Genomic DNA, 23,827 nt, shown 5'->3' with positions numbered 1-23,827 from the left:
TTAGAGCCTCCCAGGACACAGCATCATCTATTGAGGCAGGAGTTTACGAATACAAGTTCATAAACTTGTGTTTATGGCAGGTTCAAAAGAGAATTAAAAAAAAAAAACTTTTATTGTAACATATATTCAAAAGGATATATAAATATGTATGTATGATTTAAAGAAAAATAATAAAGGGAATACCCACACTCGCCACCCAGCTTAAGGAATGGAGAAGCCCTATGTGGCCCCCTTGCTGGTCCTCCCAGAGTTAACCATTGCTATACTGAATTACATAGTAACCATCCCCTTGCTTTCATTGTAGCTTCAATAAGTATGTACCCTAAACTATACATGTTTTTGCCTATTTTTTAAATTGAGGAAAAGATGTATTTACTTTCAAATTATATAAGAAAAATTTTGTTTCTAGGAAGGATAAATGGCTCAGTTAATGAATAAAAAACACCCCAGAGTGGGCAGTTCACCTTAAATAATACACACAGCATTCTTTTTTCCTTACCAGAAATCCCCCAATATTCGTATGTGTGGTCTGAACCATACACTCAGATCTTTGTTTATATATTTTTGAGTATTACTGACCAGATGGTAGATGGGGCTATTTGCATATTCTTCCACCTCTGGGCTCCTTAAAATAGAGACTATACCCCATATTGACTTTGTTTTGTTCATGATACCTAGATTCCATCTATCTGCCTCTCTCTCCATGCAGTTGTAATAAAAAATAATGGATAGATGAATACTCAGTGAAAATCTAGCATTGTTTGGCCTATTTTTAAACATAACATAAATGGAATCACAGTGCGCATATTATTCTGTGACTTACTTCTTTCACTCAACGTTGTATTTTGAGGATTTTTCCATGTTGAGTTGAGCTGTAATTCATTGATTTTCATTGCTTTATTTCATAACCTTCACTCCACTTCCCAAACTGAAGGAGGAGAAGATGGCAAAATTTGAGTGATGTTCCCAGGTAGGTGATTTGGCCAGTGAGTTCTCCCCAGCTCTGCTAGAGATGGGGGCTTTGGGCCCAGCAAACAGCCTCGCCAGCAGTGTTTGGACCTTTGCTGGAGGAAGAGGCCACACAGCTGCTCATTCCTGCAGAGCTGAGATGCCATATTTTGGTGCTGGGCTGGTTTCAGTATCCTCAGGATGCCTGAAGGACAGGGAGAAAGATGTTCACTTTGGAGCTGCCTCGCTGGGGAATTTGGAAGCAGAGGTCAGGAGCTCCCCACTTGAGGCCCATGCAGTGGGAGAAGGTAGGTAATTCAGCCTCCAAATTTGCAAGGGGCTCTGTGGCTCCTTAGGCAAGGACAGAAGATATGGGATCTCAGGAAGTTCCTCTCTGAGCTGGCTTTTCTGGCATCTGAGTTGGGGTGTGGGTGGGAGATGGCAGGGGGGGGCAGCCAACCAGCTCTGGCCTCTATTTGCATATTCATAAGCCCCCCACACCGGTTGGCTGCGCTATGCAGCCCCCACTGTCCCCACTGCCAGCGGCTGCGTCAGGGCGGGGTCTGTCAGATGGTGCCTTGACTGAGAAGGGGTGGGAGGCCTCCCTCACCCAGCCACAGGCACCAGGCCTGCCCGGGGAGGAAGCAGGGAAACCAAAATCACTTCCTGACTGTGGCTCTGTGTGCCCAAGCTGATGAAGAGCGGGCTGCTCCATCTCCTGGGGTGGCGGGCCCCACCTGGCTTCAGAGCCCAGGACTTGGACCTCCCTGAGGGCATCTTCTCCGTGAGTAACACCATCCCTTCCATTTACCTTCCATTTGCCAGAGCACTTTTTTTAATGGTGAATGTTTATTATGAAAATTTTCAAGTATGCAGAAAAGTGGAGAGATTGGCATAACAATACCTGTCTATATATCCATCACCTAGATTTAACTGTTGTTAATACGTTGCCATATTTGCTTCATCTATTTTTGTTGGCTGAAGTACTTTCAAGTAAATCAGGCAGCAAGACTTTCCACTCCTAAGACCTCACTCCGTAATACTCTGGTATGCATCTCAGGAGCACTCGTGAAGCTCTTCTGTCATTAGGTTCTCACACCAGTCTTGAGTGAGGGGGCAAGATTTTAGAAAAGCGGAAAAGGCAGAAAGTATAGCTCATGAGCAAATGGCTGGGAGTAGAGCCCAGACCTCCTATCTCCCAGCCCAGGGCGCCTGTCTTGGCCACATGAAAGGATCGCTCATGTCCAGGGGTGTTTTTCTAGATAGCAATGAGACATCACAGCTACTGTGTGACCTTGGGCATGTCACTTCACCCCTCTGGGCTTCGCTTGCCTCATCCATAAAGCAAGAACATAATATGAAGATCTAAGGTACCTTAACTCTGGTCTGTGATGCTTTCATTGGTTTTCAGAAAAGACAATGTAAAGAGATTTTTACAAAGCTAAGTTTATTTGGATATTATGCCCTTTTTTAAAAAAAAAACAAGGTGGTTAAGATTCTCTTCTTTTTATGAAATAAAAATGATTGTAGGTTGTAGTCTTTTGTATGCTTATTTTTTATTTTTTGTGCCCTTACCTGCAAATAAAATGTCAGCAACTCTTGAGCTGGTCCAATTTTTTTTTTGTTTTCATTTTATTAACGATTGAAATCTAAAAGTCTAGAAACCGCCCGCTGTACCAGGTGATCTCTAAGTCCCTTCCAGCGCTACAGTTCCAGGGCTGTGGGGCCTCCAAGACCCATCCCTGGGGGAAAGGAAACTGTAATTTAAGGATAACTGCCTGTTATCAGTGCTGGACAGTGCAGGCACTGGGCATATTACCACATGTGATCCTCACCACAACCCTAGGAGATAGCACTGTTATCAACCCCATTTTACAGACAAAGAAACTGAGGGGGAAAAGAGGCAGTTAACTTGCCTCTTGCTGGTGTAAGATCACATCAGAGCTAGCGAGTCCAACACAGGTCCAACACCGGGTAGATCATTCTATAGTTCGTGGGCACCAGTGACACAGACCACCAGGGCCTCTGACTTGGTTGTATCTATGTCTGTCAATGGACAGGGCCATGTGGCCTGGATCTTCAGTCTGACCTCCTCTGCCCATTTCCACCATCAGCCAGTGGGGCAGGGAGAGCTGCTCAGGGCTAGACCAGAGATGGATGGGGCTGCCTCTGGCCCGCAGCCACATGGGGATGACGCAGGAGGCCCCCAGTTGCCTCATCTTAGAGAATGAAACAGAGATGAGGTTGTATATGAAAACACCTTAGTAAAGCGTAAAAATGCTGGGTGACCTTGAGATGTGCCACCCTGAACAAGTTTTACAGTGGCAGCAAAAGTTTGCTGAGCCTGCTAAGTACTTGGATGGGAAGCTGTTCAGGAATACTGTGGGTCAGACAAAAATGTATTCCTATATAAATGTGTGATTAAGTGATCACTATTATGAATCACCAGTGGTGGACCCTTAGATCCCATGATGTCTGCACAGGAGAGGCTGTTTCAGGACAAGGCGGTTTCCTCAATATTTCTCCAACCATATTGTGGATGGTTATCTATTAGGCACAAGGCTGGTCCAGTTGAAATCCAACTGAATCTAGGAAATGAATGAACAAAATCTTGCGAAGAGAAACACTAAATTTTCCCAACAAAAACCTGGCAGGAACTTTATCAAGGAAATAACAATAGACCTTCTTGTATAAATCTGGACGGAGTGTGAACAACAGTGATGAGAATGAGTTGGCATCTCTTGGGCTTTGCATGGTGCCTTTTATCTAAGGACCCCCCATAGCCCACCTTGCTTATTAATTGGTTTCCCAGAGGCCCTGCTGGAGTGTGTCAGAGGTGTTTGCTGTTCCCTGAATGTAGACATACCACAGAAGGGGACACAGAGCCTGTGAGCTGCTGGTCTCACCTCAGCCGGCCCCATGCGCAGCCCTTCCCTTTTGCCTCTTTGGACACACCGACTTGCAGGCAGAAGGGCTCCCACGTTAGGAGGTGAACTGTGCAGTCGATAATGCTGCAGACACTGGCTGTCTTTTCATCTTGTGCCCATGCCTCTAACACTTCGGCCGAAAAGAGACGACATACAGCTTCTTTCTTATGTCTATGATTTACTTTGAAATTCAACCTTACTCTCATTTTATGCTTTCTAGCTATAAAATCCTACATAACTTTGCAGTTATCTCATGAGCCTTGTGTTCTGTGCTCATGTTTGTAGCTAAATTTGCTTCTCCAGTGGGGCTTTTTATGTCTGGTGCCCAGGAACATATATCTGGGAAAGAATCAATGACAGAAAATGCAAGCTTTGTTTGTTTTTTTAATAGACTTTAATTTTTACAGCAGTTTTAGGTTCACAGCAAAATTGAGCAGAAGATACAGAGATTTCCCATATATCCCTTGCCCCCACACATGCATAGCCTCCCCATAAATGCAAGTTTTTAATTATCAAAGGCAAGGGTTGCCTTTTTTTAAAATTACAAAAGTGAAAACATACCCATTGAAAATATAGAAAATACAGAAAAGTAAAAAGAAGAAATAGAGAAAAAATTATCCATGGTTCCATCACCCATAAACAATTGCTGACATTTTAATGTTTCTTCCTCATCTTTTTTCTTTGTATTTTTAATAAGTAATTTTCTCTCCTCCCCACTTATTATAAAATAATGTTCTATAAACTCTTCTTAAACAAGATTTTTTAAAAAATGGCTGCATAATATAGCATCCTATAGATGATACCATACTTTATAATTTATTTAACCAGTCTCTACTCTTAAAGATAATACTAAGATGATCATTTTTAACATAAATCTGTGGTTATAGCATCTTTTTTGTGTGTGTGTGAGGAAGATCAGCCCTGAGCTAACATCCATGCCAATCCGCCTAGGTTTTTTTTTTTTTTTTTCCCTTTTTCTCCCCAAAGCCCCAGTAGATAGTTGTATGTCATAGTTGCACATCCTTCTAGTTGCTGTATGTGGGAGGCCGCTTCAGCATGGCCGGAAAAGCGGTGCGTCAGTGTGCGCTCGGATCCCAACCCGGGCCGCCAATATTGGAGCACACGCACTTAACCGCTAAGCCACAGGGCCGGCCCCCAGCATCATTTTCTTGATTTTACTTCTTAGACATTGAATCATTGACTCAAATGGTATAAACATGTTTACATTTTGTAACATATACCACGTAAGCATTTCCCCAAAAATATATGAGAAATGAACATTACTGAGAAGCAAAGAAAACAAATAATGAGATAACATTTTCACCCATCGTTATCGGCAAAGATTTAAAAGACTGACAATGCCCAGTGTTGATAAGGATGGGGGATACGTGTTCTTTTATAGATATGCTGGTAAGAAAGCAAATGGCTTTCTTGGCTATTTAAAAGTATATATACAAATAATGCATGAATGCATCCTTATAAAAATTCTATTAATATAGAAGTATACAGAGTGATAATTTAAAGTTCTCTTTCAGTCTCTCATCTCCATTCACAATCAGTTGGTATATTTCTGGAGGGCAGTAGGGCAACAAGTAGAAAAGTTTAACAAATGCCTAGTCTTTGGCCCAGAATTTCCACTTCTAGAAATATATCCTAAGGAAATAATAGGATAAGTTCCCAGGAATATAGATAGGATGGTTCATCCCAATATTATTCATAATAACAACAGCTAACCCTTATCAGCATTTTATTATGTGCCAAGAAGTGTTCTAAAAAACATACTGGATCCTCACAACAACCCAGTGCTAACAGTAAGTATAACAGTTATTCCCATTTTATTGATGAGAAAGCTGAGGTACAGAGAGGTCACAAAGCTAGTAAGTGGCTTTAGGAATTCAAATCTAGGCAGCCTGACTCCGAGGTCCACGCTCTCAACCTTCATACATTATTATCTCCCCTGCTATGACAGTGAAAACATAGGAATGCACCTAACTGCCAACAGGGAAAGTAGTAAATAAATTATGGTACACCCACACAATGGAATGTCATCAGCTTTCACAACGTTGCTGTAGATTGATATTCATTGACACGAAAGAGGAAAAAAAAAGGAAGCTATGGAACTATGTATTTATAATTCCATTTTTGTTTTTCACTTATATAATTTTGAGAAATTATGTAAATTTATCTGTACCCAGAGAAAAATGTTTGGAAAAAATGACCAATACCAAAATGTTAACTGTAATTTTTTTGTGTGTGGGAGCCAGCATTATAGGTGTCTTTTTTTCCTCTTAATACATTTCTGTATTTGGGAAGTAAAATGATCTCAGAAAAGCAGTAAAGCTATTTTTAGAGGGTTGTGACAAATGCTACTTCTATCAGTGAATGAGAGTGCTGCTGGTTAATTTTCAAACAGAAAGCGGTGCTGCTTCAGGCCACACCCAGATAAAGGGCTCTGGGCAGCACACTGGCCATGGCACAGCACGGAGGTTTCCTGTTTCTCTGCTGCCCAGAGGCAGGGTTTCCATGGTTGTCCTAAAGAGGTGGGCGTTAACGTCTCTGGGCACCCAACCACAGCAGTCTGGCTGGATTTCCAGTTTCTAGCCTCAAGACATTCCTGCTGGTTGTTGCTTCATTAAGCACACTGAGCCCTGTCTCTTTCCCTGGTAGTTCTGCCTTCTAAAACACACAGACTACCTGGAATCTCAGAAACAATGCCTTAAATAAGCCACAAGGAAGATTTGGCAAACTTGGTGGTTCTATGCCCTTTCTATCTACCTACCTACCTGTCTGTCTGTCTGCCTGCCTGCCTCTCTCTGTATTAATTTGGTTCCATGTAGGTGCTAGAGGGTGCTAAAATAAAGTACCTCTAATGAGGAGACAAAATCAGTCTAAATGAAGTGCATACAGAACAATGTATTCAACTGAGTACATCGATCTGGTGACAATTGGCAGTCAGGCACTACTTGGGGACACATAGAGGGAGCTCACTATCTACAGGGGAAGAGACATTGATGGCTTCAGAGAGGAGGTGACATTTCAGTTTGATTTTGAAAGAGGAGTAGGGGTTTGTCAAGTGGAACAGTGGGAGAAGGGCCTTCCAGGCAGAGGAAACAGTAAGTGCGAAGACATGGAGGTGTGAAGGAGTTTGGCAAGCTCCAGGAACACAAAGCCCAGGACAGCCCAACTGCAATACTTACACCTAGGTAAGTATTGAGGACAGTGGCTCCAGAAGAGTTAGATTAAGACCATGTTGACGAGGAGCTGAGACATCTGAACCGTATGTTCAACAGGAAGCTAGCAAAGACTTTGATTCCATGGAGGCGCATAAGCAGACCACATTTTAGAAAATTAATGTTAATGACAATGTCGCTGAAAAAACTGAAACGACCAAAAGGGAGCTTCCACCAACTCCCATCACTGCATCTCCCACCTGCCAGCACCTGACCATGCGCACTGCCTTCCCCCTGCTACCATGGATGAGCTGAGGGGTCTCCTCTCTAAGTCAGTCCCTCCATGTGTGCACTACAGTTCACCTTCTCCTTCCTCCCCAAGGACTGGCTCCAGAAATTCTCCCCCTCTTGCCCACGTTAACAAATTTTATCTTGCTACAGTATCACTGACATCAGCCTATAAATATGCTGTTACTCCTCCTATCTTGAGAAATCCTCTCTTGACCCCACTTCTTCCAGCCACTGAACCATTTCTCTCTTTACAAAAACCCTTGAAAGAATTGTCATAGTCAGTGTCACCAATTCTTCTTCTTGTCCTCTCCCTTAAATCTACTCCAATCAGGCTTTTTCTCCCTCCATCCACCAAAACTGCTCTGATCAATATCCCGAATGATTCTACATTACTAACTCGGATGGTCAATTCACAATCCTTATGTGACTCCACCTCACCCCCTTCCTAGAAAGCCTTTCTTCACTTGGCACCCAGCACCTCACACACCTAGATTTCTCCCTACTCATTGATGCTCCTTCTGTTTCCTTGATTGACTCCCCACTTACCCCAGCCTCCTCATGTTGCTATGTCCCAGGACTCAGACTTTGGCCCCCCTCTCCTCTCTGTCTACATTCACTCCTTGGTGAGCCCATCCACCTGCATACTGACAACCCTCAATTTTATATTTCTAGCCCAGACCTCTCCACTGAACCCAGACTTATTTATCCAACTGCTTTCTCAACATCTTCATTTGGATGTCTAATAATTACCTCGAACTTAACATGTCCAAAACTGAACTCCCGATATTCCTCCCCAAACCTGCTCCTTCTGCAGCCCTCCCGTCTCAGTTCATGCGATTCTATCCTTCCAGTCACTCAGGCCAAACACTTTGGAGTCACCATCCGTGATATTTTTTTCTCTTGCACCTCACATCCAATCTATTAGCAAATCCCATTGGCTCCAACTTCAACATATATCCAGGATCTGACACAACTTTCCACTTCCATTGCTACAACTCTGCTCCAAGACATCTCATCTAGATTATTATCGTCCAGATTATTGCAAGAGCCTCCTAAGTAGTCTCTTTATTGGAACCCTTGCTCCCCACCCCCAGTCTATTCTCCACTCAGTAAAGAATGATCCTTTTAAAACTAAGTCAGGTCATATTGCTTATAACCTTCCAATGGGTCCTCGTTTATGTCAGAGAAAAGGCCAACATTTTCACGATGGCCCACAAGGCCCTATATAACAGCCTTCCATTACTTACTTAGTATGTTATTACGTCTGTCTCCCTTTGCATGAATATTTGCTCCACATGGGCAGAGGATTTTTGTCTGTCGTCATCACTCAATCCATGTTTGTTGAATGAATGTAGAAGAACGATCAGAGTGAGAGGCTAAAGGATGGGGGACCAGTCGGGAGGTATTGGACTTGTCCAGGTGAAAAGTTATGAAATTCTGAATCAGGAAAGTATAATGGGAAAGGCATGGTGGAATGTAGTTCAGAGACATTTTTGCCGTAAATTTACAAGACATAGTGCCAAATCAATGTTGAGGATGAGGAGTTGGGCAGGTGTCAATGAGACTCCCCAGTTTCCAGCTTGAACAGCAAGGTAGGCAGTATGAAATGTGAGGCAGAGGGACAGCTGTAAAGTTTGGGCTTGGAAATTTTGAGTCGAAGCAGGAAATGTTCACTAAGCAGTTAGAATAACCATAATCAATTCCCTCTTCTTTTTGGAAGCTATTAAACTGAAAATATATATAGTTTGTATTATTATTGTACAGTCCCTCTTGGTTAAAATATCAGTTTTGCCACTTTAGTAACAATTATTAGTTAGAAAGCAGCTAATGTATGCTTAATGATCCAATTATACTTATTAGATAAGATCTGATTTAAAAATAATTTTTTCATATTATACAAACAACATATATTCATTGTCAAATGATCACAGAAAGCTAAATGTTTCTCTCTCCAAGAGGTGGTTAACCATCCAAACTGTGGGTATAAACTTGGTGATAACAAATTCTTTAATTTATATTCATTTGGCAAGTCATCTATTTTTGCACCTGTGTGTGTGAGGAAGATTAGCCCTGAGCTAACACTTGTTGCCAATCCTCCTCTTTCTGCTGAGGAAGATTGGCCCTGGGCTAACACCCATGCCCATCTTCCTCTACTTTATATGGGACACTGCCACAGCATGGCTTGACAAGCAGTGTGTCAGTGTGCGCCTGGGATCCGAACCTGCGAACCCCAGGGCTGCTGAAGCAGATCTTGCACACCCAACTGCTACGCCAATGGGCGGGACCCTGTATTTTTATTTTAGTAATTTACAAATGTCTTACTGACTCAAAGCAAGAACCTTCTTTGAGAACCTGGAGAACCCGAGAACCTAGCCTTCTTTTAGTGGCATTTTCCCCATGATGGCACTGCAGCTGTCACTGCCTCCCACCCTCTGCCCTGGTGCTTAGAGTGACTTTGCTCACCAGGAGCTTATGTTGGGGGTCTCTGCTAGTCACCTGGCAGCTCCAGGTGGAGGCTGTGGCCATGTCTACAGACTAGAACCACCAGCTGCAGAAGATTTGAGATCTGCCCCAGGTAGAGAATTCCAAGTAGGCTTTAGGATGAAAGTGGGGGAGGAAAGCAAACTTTCTCCTGCCAGCATTTGCCACAAGAGAAGCAAAGGAGAGTGGAAATTTGTCAAGGAAAAAAAATTCATTGACTCTTCTAGGAAAGGATGAATTGGCTTAACAGACAGAGAAGTTGGTCTCTCCTGCGGGTCTTTTCATCTTCAGGGAGGCAGCCGGGTTGTGGTTGCATCAAAAGAGTTGGAATCTTAGTAGCTGAGAGTCACTCTTGGCCTCACTGAGCCTCGGTTTCCTCGTCTGTAAAATGGGAGAATCACACTGACTCTCAAGGTTGGAGTGAGTTGCAATGAGGTAACACGGACGAATGTTTCGTCAACTTGAAGTGCCTTATACCTGCTCTCAGAAGCCTCCTGGGTAAGGCGCAATGTATTTTCATACTTTGTGGGAATAAAACAGCTTTCGGCAGCCTTTCCTAAAATAGCTCCCTCCTTCTCCCCACACCCTCATCCCAATTTCCAACCCCTTCTTGTGCTTTTTCTTCATAGCCCATATCATGACCTGAAAATTTACTTGTTTATTCTCTCTTCCCCTGTAGACAGCCAGCTCCAGGAGAGCAGGACTCTGCGATCTTGTTCACCACTGTCTCCCCAAGTGCCCAGAAGGCCTGATGTATACAGTAGGTGCTTAATAAATAGTTGTTGAATGTTGAACGATGAATGCATAATCGGATTCTTCCAGGAGCAGGACAGAGTAGCGGTCAAACAGCTGGTTCTCAGACTTTGGTTTGCTTGTTTCAAGTGCAGGTCCCCTGCCCCAGCACCAGGGGATTCTGCTTCAGCAGGACCAGTGGGGTCTACTGAATTTGCTACTTTTAACACGTTCCCCCAGTGATTCTGTTGCAGGTAGTCACTAAGAAAGTTACTCCAAATCAGACAAATCTTGTTTTGACTCCAGCCTGCCACTTATTAGCTGTATGACCTTAGGGAAGTAATTTAACTTCTCTGAGCCTGTTTTCTTATCTGTGAAATAGGAATGACAACATTCTCACGGAGCTGTTATGAGAATTAAATTAAGTAATGGATGTAAAGTTCTTGACATAATGCCAGTTAGGCAGTTAGCTGCCATTATGATTTTTATTATCATTATTATTTTATTGTTATGCCCTGGCAGGAGGAGGATTGCTCTTGGGAATTCCCTCGAAGTGTGGTCCAGACAGCAGCACAGCAGCACCTGGAGCTGGTTAGAAATGCAGACTCTCTGCCCCACTCCAGACCTGCTGATCAGAGTCTGCATTTTACTAAGAGCCTAGGTGATGTTTGCACATTCAAGTTTGAAAAGCATTGCTCAAAGTCACAGGCACTGTTTTCTTTCTGTCTCTAATTTCAGAGTCTGCCCTGAGGTTCATAAGTCTTGGCAACACAGAGACCACTTGATCCTTGACCCGGCCCACTCTGGGTGCCCCTCCAGCTACAACATTTGGAGGAGGCATTCCCTCACTGAGCCCCAAGTAACCCCACAGGCTCTGAACAAGTGACTGTGGAGCCGGGGGATGGACCCACACTCTGGCTTGCTTTCCCCTCTGTCCCGGGCCTGCTCCCATCTGGCAGAAATCTGTATGGAAGGGGAGAGAAGCCCATCCCCGCAAGAGCAGGGCAGCGACTCCCCCTTTCCCTGGAGCCTGGTCCCCGACTCCAGCCTCGCTGACCCTGACTGGTTTTGGGATGAGCACATCCAAGCAAAGAGGGCCAGAGTGGAGACCATCGTCCGAGGCATGTGCCTCTCCCCTGACCCTCTGGTGCCGGGCAATGTTCGAGCCAGGGACAGCTTGTGCTGCCCAGGGAGGGCCCAGGAGCGGAAGAGGAAGCAGAGCCTTCCCGTGCAGCAAGGCCCTCTGAAGTCTGGCCCAGCCAGGGGCCACGGTAGCAGGAAGGGGGGCCCTCGGGTGAGAGAACAGCTTCATCTGCTGAAGCAACAGCTGAGACATCTGCAGGAGCACATCCTACAGGCTGCCGAGCTCCGGGACACCGCTCAGGGCCCAGGAGGCTCTGAGAAGGGGAGGGGCCCTCTGAGTGTAAAGCAGAAAAATGGCTGCGGGTCTAGGCCCTGGGCTATGGACAGTGACCACCACCAGGTTTCCAGTGGGGACCTCTCCGGGGTGGAAAAACACAGAGTGTCTGAGGTCGAATACCAGTCTGAGGAACCCAGGTTCCTTCGTTCGGCAGCACGGGCTTTGCTGGAGAGTCTGAGGAAAGAATTGACGGGGGCAGTGTCTCAGGCTGTGGACTCAGTATTACAAAAGGTGCTATTGGATCCATCAGGCCACCTAACTCAGCTGGGCAGAAGCTTCCAGGGGCTGGTGCCAGAGAGTAAAAGTGAGCCCTCACCTCCTGACGGAGGTGCCTGTAAAGATCCACTTCCTCTGGCTGCCTTGCCCAGGAGGGCTCAGCCACAGGCTGGGGTCCCATTGGGAAACTTATCACTGGTCAAGCCTCTAGATTCTCCTAGGTACCCTGTCTCTCCAAGAATGATCCCCAAACCCTATCAGGGTCCTCCAGCAAACTGTCCCTTGACTGTGCCTTCCCACATCCAGGAAAATCAGATTCTTAGCCAGCTTCTGGGTCATGGACCCAACGGTCACTGGAGCAGCTGTCTTCCCCAGGACTCATCTTCCCAAAGTCACCCCTCCTCAGAGTCTGCCCTGCAACCTTGGGGCGCTGTGAAACTGCGACCGTCGGTTTTGAGCCGGCAGCAGTACCCGCTGCCCTTCACTTCCACCCGTGTGGAAAGACTGCCCCTTCTTCCCTCGGTGAAGATGGAGCAGGGTGGCCTGCAGGCTGTCACGGATGCACTTCCTTTTCCTTCTGTCCACATATCCTTTACTAGTAATTGAAGTTCTCATTGTCACCGCCCAGAGAAACAGGAGACCTGGAAGCTGAGGGGAGGTGGGGACAAACAACTACATGGCATAGGGAATAGCTTTGCTTTCCCGATGGTCTTAATGTTGCTTCTAGGCCTTCCTTCCCTGTGGCTCCCAGTTATTAGGTTCCTGAAGAGGTGGTGACCACACTCTGGGATTTAAGGATGCTGGGAAGGTTTCTTTACCTTCTTATGTGACACAGATTCTACCGCTACTGACTTATTCCTTTGGGTCTGAAAGAGTTTTATTTGTTTGTTTTTAAACTCAAATGGGCTTCCCAAACACCATAAACACCCTCTGGAAGGAGAAACCCCATCATTTGGTTGTCGGCTGCCCACACACATTGGCAGAGAGGGTCAGAGGAGTGAGCTCATCTGAAGCACGGCTCCTCCAACCTCTTGGCTCCCCGGGGAAAGCCTACACTGTCCAGGTAATTCATGGGGAAGATAGGAGGGACCAGAAACTCCTGGGGCAGATGGGAAAGGGGAAGTTTTCCTCAGGGACTAGATCTGAGCGGCAGCTGGAAGGGATAAGAAGCTGTTAGTTTAAGGAACAGCTTCTAAGCTGCAGCTGAGAGGACTAGAGCCTAGGGGTTGGGCCATGGAGGGAAAGGAGGCCCTCGTGGGGAAAGCTGAGGGGCCCAGGCTGGTCTGCAGGGGTCTGGATCTTATCGCATCATCTTTGCAACTGTTAGGCAGACCCCACTCTCTTAAATAGTGTTTCCCAGTGTCACCCTCCCTCAGGATATTAATAGTTGTTGAATTAGGGGGAAAAAAGCAGTTTGGGTAAATACTGGGTTAGTTTCTTTACTGTGGGACTTCTCAGAGACCTTAACATGCTGAAATCCAATGTGAAGCTCTAAGAGGAGAATGTATGCAGCCCCAAACTCATATGACCAAAGAACCCTCTTCCAACAAGCATCTCGTAGAACTAAAGTTCCTGACAACATATTTTGGATGTTGCTTTTTTAGCGAGCTGAGCTCACACAGCTGCTTCTCCCGGGCAGTCTTTGATCCAGTTTCCACAGGTCAATGTGTCTCTGGAGTCATATATCTAGGTGTGAATAGTTGTGCCCGCTGCCTGGCAAGCTGTAGTGAGGATGGCAGGACGCGCTGGGACCAGCTTACCGCCACACCAGGGCCGGCTCTTGTGTCCTAAATGCTATGAGCGCCCCCTGCTGGTCACAGGTTGGAAAAGCTCAGGCACTGCCGGCCGCTTTCCTTGCAGGCAGTGAGCAACTGTAAAACCAAAGCTAAGAACACCTCACCTGCCACTATTGCCTCTTCAGGTGCTAGGGAGTCTTCTTGGAGGTATAGAGATATCAACACAGATTTTCTAATCAAGCGGTTGCCCTGTGTGAGAAAGGCTACCTGTCCATGCCTTTAATAAAAGGCCCCTGGTTAAGACTCCCTGTTCAAGTCAGGCAGTGGTGGAAGAACCCCAAGAACTCAGTCCCCAGAGATTCTCTGCTGTGCTTTCCTTGGGAGGGGCATGCTGATATTTCTCAGGCACCTATTGTGTGCCTGGCCCCGGCCCGTGAAATGAGGACTGGGCTCAGAGAGCTTCAGGAGGTTTCAGGGCGCATCTGCTGGGCCTGGCTGCATGGGTGAGGTGCTTGGCAACCTTCGGAATGATTTGGGGTCCCCAGACAGCATCCTGGCCCCCCAACTGTTCCCTCATTCCTGCTGCCTATATTCGGGCTTTAGAGATTTGTTCTGTGGGCCATGAAAACCACCTAAGAGCAAGCTGCTTTGAAGTGCAAAAGAACTTGCACATTCACACAACATGCCCGTGAAACAGGTAGAGCAGGTGGGACGATGGGAGAGTAGTGAGGGTGGCATTTGCTGTGCACTTTCTCTGCTGCAGGCACCACTACCAGCCGTTCACACGGACATGCCCACCACCACTTGGCTACAATTCTGAAACTCAAACGCTCTGAAAATCCCTATGATTTCTTTTCTTAAGGATGATGGGAACTTTTTTGGTGGTAAAAGCTGACCTGCATTGATTGGAGGCTATTTATAGACTATCCCACTTAGTGCAAACAGTCATCCCTCTTGCTGTGGGAATATTAATGTATCGAATTACAGGCTGCTGCCATAGCCCCACCCCGGGCGTTAACTAACATATGGCTCACATACCATATTACTGTTATAAAATAACAGAAATTCTGAAATCTGAACCCCATTTGGCCCAGAGTTTCAGATAAGGGGTTGTGGGCCTATGTTACCTCACAATCCTCAAGCACCCATTCTAGATCAGGTATCCAAGTGGCAGGGCCAGAAAAGCAAACTAACTTGCCCAAAGTCATGAGACAGACACATGCAGAGCAGGATTTAAACACAGAATCTGACTGCCAAGCACAAGCTTTAACCACTACACTCTACATTTTAGAGATGAGGCCCAGAGAAGGTCAGTGGCTTGCCCAAGGTCACACAGATAGCAAGTGGTAAAATCAGTATCTAAAACTGGGTCTTTGGACTCCCAAACCCAGGATTCTTTCTACAGCATTTATGAACCTGTAAGAAGGATAAGAAGTAGGGCCACTGAGGTAGGGGCTGGGCTCCTCTGGGTAGCAGCCTGGGTGCCAGGGCCAGCTGTAACTGTAATCAGATGGTTTGGTTTCTTTTGGCTAAACTGATATGTCCCACTGAGAGTCTTAATTGTCCTAAAGCTGCAGCTCTCAGCCCTGAGCTCCAAGGTTACTCTGTACAGTGCTTCTCCTCCAGCCTGAGGATTGCCCCTGGGATGCTGAGTGTTCTTGCATTCCCCTCCCTCCCTGGTACTAGGCAGTCACCCCACAGCTCCCCGCCCTTGTAAAAGGCGAAGGAATCTGTTCCGAGTGAGGGATGGGTCGGAATGTAATTTTTGTATTTGTGTCTAAGGTGGACCATTTAATCACTCACTCATTCCTTCATCCAATGTACATTTATTGAGCACCTACTATGTACCTAGCACTGGGCCAGGCATGTGGAATACAAGATGAAAAGATAAGGTCCTTGCCCTCAGGGAGCTCACAGTCTAAATGGGGAAACACACATGCAGTAAAAATTCCAATAAAGTCATTGCTACAACAGACATTTGTAAAAGAGCCTTGGTAGCCCAGGGTGAGGAAGGCCTAACTCGGCAAGGAAAGGTTTCATGGCGGGAGCATCTCAGCTGAGGCAGGAAAGATGAGGGAAAGTTCTGCCGGGCGAATGGGGAGCAGGTGCAGCCCAGCAGTTCAAGCTTTTTGAGCCAAAGCAAACTGTGATCTGATCCTCAGTCTGGGTAGACGATTGTTGGCTTAAATACTGCAAAGGCAATGATGAGAGCCAGAATGGGGACCACCTGGGCAACTCCTCTCTCTTTACAGATGAGGAAACTGAGGCAGAGAGGGAAGGAAAGCTCTACTTGGAGTTTAGACATGGTTTATCTGGGACAGAGCTGCCATCTCTCCCCATCCTATTCAGACAGCACACACACACAAAGTACAATGAACTGTGTTTGATATCCTAGATGCCACAGAACTTTTACACATTTAAAGGGTTTTTAAATTTTGCAACTTTACTATACATATATGGTATTCAGCATCCAGAAAGAAAAAGCTCATCTGCTCAGACTTGCTAGAGACAGAAAAATGGAGCGAATACACCATTCACCCAGAAAAAAAGAAAATAGAATAGAAACCATAAGGAACAGGACAATTCACTGGATAATTTGATAAAATTGATAAACTGGTGTTGGTTTTCCTTGACGCTGGGATAAATCCAGGAGGGGCTCAACCCTGGTCACTTGAAGAAGGCCAAGCTAATGTTTTTCTTCACACGCTACCCCAGCTCCAACCTCCTGAAGGCTTATTTCCCTGACGTGCAGGTAAAGTGATTCAATTGAGGTTCTGCCTCTGCACAACTCCCAAGTGGCAGGCGGTTTGCCTGGCGTGAGGCAAGTCCAAGGTCCTCATACATGCGCGTTACTCCCCTTCATGTTGTTGGTGGACTCGTGCAATTTCCAGTCTGGGCTGAGACTCTGCCTGGATAATCATGAATAACTTTGGGCTAGGAAGGTCGGGTATTTGAATTTTTAAGTTTTTGAGCTGTAGAAATACCCAGAAACACATGGGGAGGGAGGGAGAACCCTTAGTAAATGCCGTCTTTGGCCTAGTGTTCTCTCTCTGCTGGGGACACTATGAAAAATAAAGAACATATAAAGGGTCGGACACTGTCAAATTGACATTCAAATTGCTGTGTTTCAAAACTGAGTGAAGGTGCATACAGATCAAGAGTGACTATAAGGAAAACCAAGCTCTCATGGTTGGAACCAGACCTTGCCTGTTCCCATAAAAAAAGTTTCTAGGGGCCCCCTTTACCCTACGTGTTGGGTTAGGGCTATTAATACTTTATATCTATATCATTCCTTTGCATTTTCCAGGTCTTTCCCTCATATTCAGTTGCTTGGTTGATCCCTGCACCAAGCTCTGCCTTTGCTTCATTCTGCAACTCCAAGTTGCCACTAAACTGCTCTCTGATCTACACTCTCACCCCTTCCCTTGGCCCTTTACCCGGCAGAAGGCTCCGGGGCTGCCATGCAATCTGCCTGGGTGCAGCAGAAGCTGGTACCACACTGGCCTTGACCCTGGACCCTCCCAAAGTCACACTTAGACACCACGGAAAGCTTTCTGTGGGTAAAAAACCTTCATAAATCTAGTATATCAAAAAACAATTATTTTCTAATGGGCATGAGAGCCAGCTCAGATTTTTCTGTGTATGAGTGAATAGGCTTGGAAAACAGCCATGGCTTCTTTTTTAAAGGAAGTCCTTTTTAATGTTGGTTGAAGCCATTCTTATTAACCCCTATGTTGAACTGGAAGCTGACAGTTCTGAGTTTGAGTACCTCACGGAAAATGTCTGACTTGATGGACCCCTTGTTTGTACAGTTCAACCGCTGCATCATCTCCCAGATGATCAAGTGGTTCAGCAACTTTCGTGAGTTTTATTACATCCAAATGGAGAAATTTGCCCGGCAAGCGATTTCAGATGGTGTCACAAATCCCAAGATGCTGATGGTTCTCCGCGACTCAGAACTTTTTCGAGCTCTCAATACGCACTATAACAAGGGAAATGACTTTGAGGTAAGATCATGTAATTGGGTCCCAGGCGGTCTGATGAGTGCCTTCCCTTTGTGATTGGAGTTTTAGAAAAGATCCTCCTCTGCGTCTGTCCTTAAGTCACTGAGAGCCAGGCCAGCCTAGGGCCAAGCTCTGTATCATCCACAAAGATTACGGCCTCAATATCTTCTCTTAGGCAACAGGTCGATGCTGCAAACAGAATATACAGCCAGTCTTCATTCTGAAACTTAAGCAGAGGTCCGCTAGCTGTAATGCCCTTTTAGACTTAATATTCTGTAATTACCAAGTTACATAACTTGTTGACCTTTTTGCCTCAGCGCCAGGAGGCCCAGGACTAAATGCTGGGCTCGGTTGCAGCACCTAGTCTTGGCCTAGGTTTTCTCTACAACAATTTCTGTTCTTTTCCTCACTTGGGTCTTATCTTTATTCTCACTTGAACAGTTTTATTTGTGGGCCCTTCATGGCAAGTCACCTCAAATCCTTTCTGGAAATAATGAATAAACAGTACTCAAGCTTCTCAGTCCTTTGGGGATCTCTATGAAGGCACACTGGTGGCACCTTGGAGGTTAAGTGTCAGTAAAGGGTGAGCAAGTGGTGTTAAGTGTCACTGGCGAGAACTCCTAATCCAGACACGTTTCCTTGTGTGTGGCTGACAGCTCTGGTAGGCTGTCATCTTGTTCTGCAGGTGCCAGGTGCATCTGGTCACCAACTACACTTCCTTCTTCTTGCCTTTCTCACTTGACCATGATCACAAAGAGCAGTTTATTGATACGTCTAAAAAAGGGAAGAACTGAAGGCATCCACTAGTCAGATATTCCGTCAGAATATATTTGGAAACCTAAGCCTCTTTCTGAGGCTCGTGGGGTCAGGGCATGTGGGAGGGGCAGTGCTGCCACATCTTTCCACGTGTGGGTGGTCATTTGGCATGCAGTGGTGGCAAGCCTCGGGCCAGGCTGGGTCTGGAGGACCTGTGGGACTCCCCACCATTTATGGTGCCAGTCTGGGTGAGGTCCCGGAACATATTCTTGAGCCCCCGTCAACCTCATGGTTCACTTTGGAAGCAGGAATGATTCCAAGTCCTTTGGATCCAGCCCCAAAAGATGATGGAATGAGGTACCACAGTCATAAACTTGGGGGCACTCCTTTCCACATTAGGCACCAAGGAAAAGAATACTAAAAACCTCTTTTGAACCACAGATTTAATATCAATCAGAGTCTGAGTTTCCCACTTGAACATCACCCATTAGTGGAATCAGTTCCTCCTACAAACGGAGTATCCCTAATATGCTTTCTCCCAGGGCTGTCTCATTGGTACCATCATTTTAAGGTTTGTATTTGATGAGGCAGCAGGGGATTCCTAGAGCTGCAAAATTCAGGGTCCAGTAGAGCATGGACGCTCTTATCAGCCCACCACGCAAGGAACAGGCAGCATCAAGCAGTAAGGTCTGTATTGCGCCAGTGTCTCACAGCCTCACGTCTTTTCTTTCTGGTGGGTCTCTTTGGGAATGCAGGTCCCAGATTGCTTCTTGGAAATCGCCAGCTTGACGTTACAGGAGTTCTTCAGGGCTGTCTCCACAGGGAAAGACTCAGATCCTTCCTGGAAGAAACCCATTTATAAAATTATTTCGAAACTGGACAGTGACATCCCAGAGATATTCAAATCTTCCAGCTATCCCCAGGAGCTGTTTCGGAATTAAGATCCTACAAAGTGAGGAGCAACTGGCCAGGGTTTCCTGCGTTTGTCTTAAATGGCAGTTAGTATAGCTGTAGTCATATAAAAAGGGCATAAGGAGAAATCCCCCAAATAGGTACTATTACCACTTCTGATCATTTATTTCCTTTTCCAGAATCATCTAGATGTTAAACCTTAACTATAAAATATATCAACCAAGTGTAATGGTATTGGTAGCACATTGTAAAAGGAACACAACAGTTTGGAAAATTAAATCTCCACTCCACTGATTTCAGGTGTCGTGACTCTGTGAACTTGCAGGGTCTCTGCATCTGTAAAATGAGGTTGTAAGGATTAAAAGGTAATACGTCCTAAAGTACTCTTGTGAAATGTTACTACACAAATGTTAGTTTCTCCCTCCCTTGACTTTCAGGTAAGATTATCTTATTTGGGTTTTTTACAAATTGCTGGTTTTAGTTACCTATTTATCAAGCTTCACCTATTTGCTAGACACTTTCAAATACATTATGTTCAAGCTTTTTATCCTGAAAAGTAGATATTATCTTCATTTAAAAAATAACCAAACAGAGTTTTAGAACTGTGAGGTAAGTCGCCAAAGTATAAGGCTAGGGCATTTGGGTTGGTAGGGATGGGCAGGAGTGTGGAGGAACCCAAGGTTTTCCGGTGCCAGGCTGTATGCTGAACCACCTCATGCTGCCTCTCCACGAGCCCCAGTAAGCATCCAGCACCGATGGGGCACTGTCATCTGATAACCTCTGCCTAGCACTCAGAAGTGCTTCATCACCCAGGATTTCCAGTGGTCATTCCAGCAAGCTCAACATAAACTTTCTGCAGGACTTGAGTGTTGCTGTTCATTCAGATTCATCTGCTGGAAGACTTTATCAGCTGGAGAACCCAAATAATCTCTAGCCGACCACTGCAACTGATACACCCACCTCCTATGTGCAGAAGAAACTGAACTTCAGACTGTGAAAGCCAGAAAGGGCCTTTGGAGATCATCCGGCCCACCCTGCTTAAATCTGGAAGGAGGAAACTGAGACCCAGACAAGAGGCTTGCACAGCCTGTGCACAGCCTCACAAGGAAATCACAGTCCATGGTCAATCTTTCACAGATAAAGAAATTCAGGAAATCAACATTTTTTTTTTCCTACCAGCTCAACACCAATTGTGACTCACTCTGAGCGTACAGGCAAGACGTCTGCAAAGCTGAGTACCTGCATCTGTCTTCTGAGCTAGTCAGAGTCAAGTCTTTGTCAGCCAGAGGTGTGCAGGCTGGGGTGGGGGTCACACAGGACTCTGGATCTGTCGTTCTGATAAGGAGTGTCTGGGACTCCATTAGCTTACTTCTTTCCCACCTACATAAAACAAGTTTCCATATTTGACTACCCCACTTTCTTGACTTTTCGAGTGGGCTGGATCAGATGAGATAAAACCCCTAAACTATTACAAGATGTATCAACATAAAAAGATATGAAATATGACTTTTTAAAAAATTTTTTCTCTTCAAACAGCTGAGAGGAAAAACAAAACAAACACACTCAGCCCAAACCAATCTTTTCAGTTGTTTTAAGGTTATTTTTAAGTGTCCTTCAATACACCCAGTTGCACTCAGATTATCTTTGCCCTATTTTCTCCCACAATGTTCCCTTTACAAAAATAAAGGAATCTGCCAAATCTCAGTTTTAAGAGTAGGCCAGCATTGAGTACCTGGAGCAATGGCAATCAGTTATCTGTCTTTGGAGACGCAGAAGAACCCACTATCCAGAATGATATTACAGAGCTTTTTAGGACACTCATGGGAAACTATTCCAAGTTCACATGACTGTCCGATATGGAGCAGCCGTTTTCTGTCCCGAACCTGAAATTCATTAGTGTGTGTTTTAAAGACTGAGCCAAGCCACCTCCAGGGCAGTGAACCTTGTCCAAGGGACCAATGACATGAAATGCACAAGCTCAAATAGAAAGCATTTGTGTCCTGCAGTCTTTCCAGAAATGTTCTCTAACCACTGAGCTAAACACAGAGGAATGTATAAATACATACACTCTGCCAGCAGAAGAATCCTATTTTATTCTATTTTTCTGTTTCTACCAAGTATATCTCTTTCTCTGTTGGGAACATATTCTGAGAGTAAGCTGAGAAGGTGATTATGTTCTTTCAGCAGTCATAACATTGCCAAAGGTCTGGTCCTTCTCTCCCTTAAGGTATGTGTGGGGGCTATTCTTTCCGAAATTAGACATGTTCAGAGTCTGGTCAAATACTGCATAATTGTCTAATCCTTCAATGGTGGACAAGAAGGCCTGGACTGTGGTTTATGACGATGGCAGTTTTGAGGAGTTAATGCCAATTATCAATTAAAAGCAGGCAGTTAATTGGCATTCCATGCAGGAAAAGGTTCATTAGAAACCTTTATTTCAAACATGGTTTCATATAGTATACACAGCTCCAAACCAGATTCATGCAGTGGAGAGGCCAAAGGCTTCTCCTGGACATATAAGGGGTGCCTGATCCATTTCCTTTCCATCAGAGAAGGGGCAAAGCACACGTGGCAGAGATAACATTCTTTAATAAAGTTCTGCGTCCCAGACCCATCACTATATGGAGGTCCACAGGTCCACTTCTAAAAAGTTGTCTTTGTTTTCAATGACAAAATATAGAATTCTCAGAAAAAGTAGTAATTTAAGATAAGACTTCCACAACACAATTTTTCACATGCCTTTAGAAAATATCTTTTTAGGGCCGGCCCCGTGGCTTAGCGGTTGAGTGCACGCGCTCCGCTGCTGGCGGCCCGGGTTTGGATCCCGGGCGCGCACCGATGCATCGCTTCTCCGGCCATGCTGAGGCCACGTCCCACATACAGCAACTAGAAGGATGTACAACTATGACATACAACTATCTACTGGGGCTTTGGGGGGAAAGTAAATAAATTTTAAAAAATTATTAAAAAAAAAATCTTTTTAAAATTCTTATAAAATTAGCTAAAATTTTATAACCAGTTTCCTGGATGAAGTCCTCTATATTCTAAATTTTCATAATCTTTGATTCTAGCTCTTTTCTTTATAGTTCTGATTCTTTGCTCTGTAAAGCAGATCAAACATAGTTTGATGATACATGCATTCAAAACAAAATAGAAATTTAAAAAATCCTTTGATGTTTTTACACAAACTCTATTAGGCATTTGCATCAATTTCACATAATGCAAGATCCGTTTCTCAGGACTGAGAAAATCAGAAAACATAATGAAACAGTGGTGGGTGGGAAAGAGATAAAGAACATGTTAGCTAAAATAAGTTATAGTTCTATCAAGCTGATGATTAAATTATGTAAATTTGAATTTGAAAAGTACTCTATAATTCTTAACAATTGCTTCAGGGTTTAACGCTATGGGGGGAAAGATAAGCTTGTGACAATATGGCAAATATAATAATACTTCTCATGAAAGTAAAAAAATATTCTTAGTCAGATTTAAGTATAAACAACACACACTGTGAAGAATGAGCTCTTATTACCTATTTGAGAGTATTAATAACGCATGCTGTTATCTTTGAGGTAGATCATGGTACCTACACTTAAAAATATGTATTAAGCGTGCATATGCAGAAAAAGATAATTCACGGAAAGAGTATTTTTGAGGGTGGACAATTCCTATAGACCAAGAAGCAGCTCTTTCAGACTATACAAACCTAAGTAGTGTAACCAAGCGCCCAGGAGTTGAATGCTCAGTCATATTTTAAAAAAAACCAGAGGCCAGCTTCCAGAGGAAGAAGGGAACGTCTGATGAAATGTCAAGGGCAGAGATAGACAATGAAAACAGTAGAGGAACATCCACCCCAAACCTCACGAGTTTTACAGTCTACTTACTGAGGACTCTTTCACCAAGAGTCTTTCAGGGTTATTTTGTTTCTCACAATCTTACCCCTTCACACTCACAAACTCTTGTTTTGCCATTTTCAAATTCTCCAGAGTCACCCCTCAAGCAAACATCAGGTCCTAGTCTTTCCTTAGAAAACCCTTTTACTCTCCATATTTACTGATTTCTGTGGCTCAGACTCCTGTCTCCATGATAACTGCTCCTGGCTTGGAAATCTAGCCTTAGGCAAGATTATTGTCTCTCCCGGTACCTTTCCGCACTTGATCCTTGGTTATCTGATCTGCAGCCAGCTACCCTCACTTTCGCCCTCAACCAATACCTTTCCTAAGTAGAGTACTGT

General features: G+C 44.8%; 1 protein-coding gene across 1 annotated transcript; it reads left to right on the top strand.

The window, feature by feature from the left end:
* Window positions 1-1,583: 1,583 nt before the first annotated feature.
* On the top strand, window positions 1,584-22,565 carry PROX2 (prospero homeobox 2). The gene is made up of 6 exons (XM_058567367.1): window positions 1,584-1,732; window positions 10,497-10,577; window positions 11,288-12,770; window positions 16,566-16,673; window positions 17,734-17,928; window positions 19,437-22,565. Exons 3-6 carry the CDS (start codon window positions 11,451-11,453, stop codon window positions 19,620-19,622), a joined length of 1,809 nt encoding a protein of 602 aa, XP_058423350.1. The 5' UTR covers window positions 1,584-1,732; window positions 10,497-10,577; window positions 11,288-11,450; the 3' UTR covers window positions 19,623-22,565.
* Window positions 22,566-23,827: the final 1,262 nt, after the last annotated feature.

The sequence above is a fragment of the Diceros bicornis genome, chromosome 24 (assembly GCF_020826845.1).
Source record: "Diceros bicornis minor isolate mBicDic1 chromosome 24, mDicBic1.mat.cur, whole genome shotgun sequence".
NCBI lineage: Eukaryota > Metazoa > Chordata > Mammalia > Perissodactyla > Rhinocerotidae > Diceros > Diceros bicornis.
This window is presented reverse-complemented; position numbering and strand designations above follow the sequence as displayed.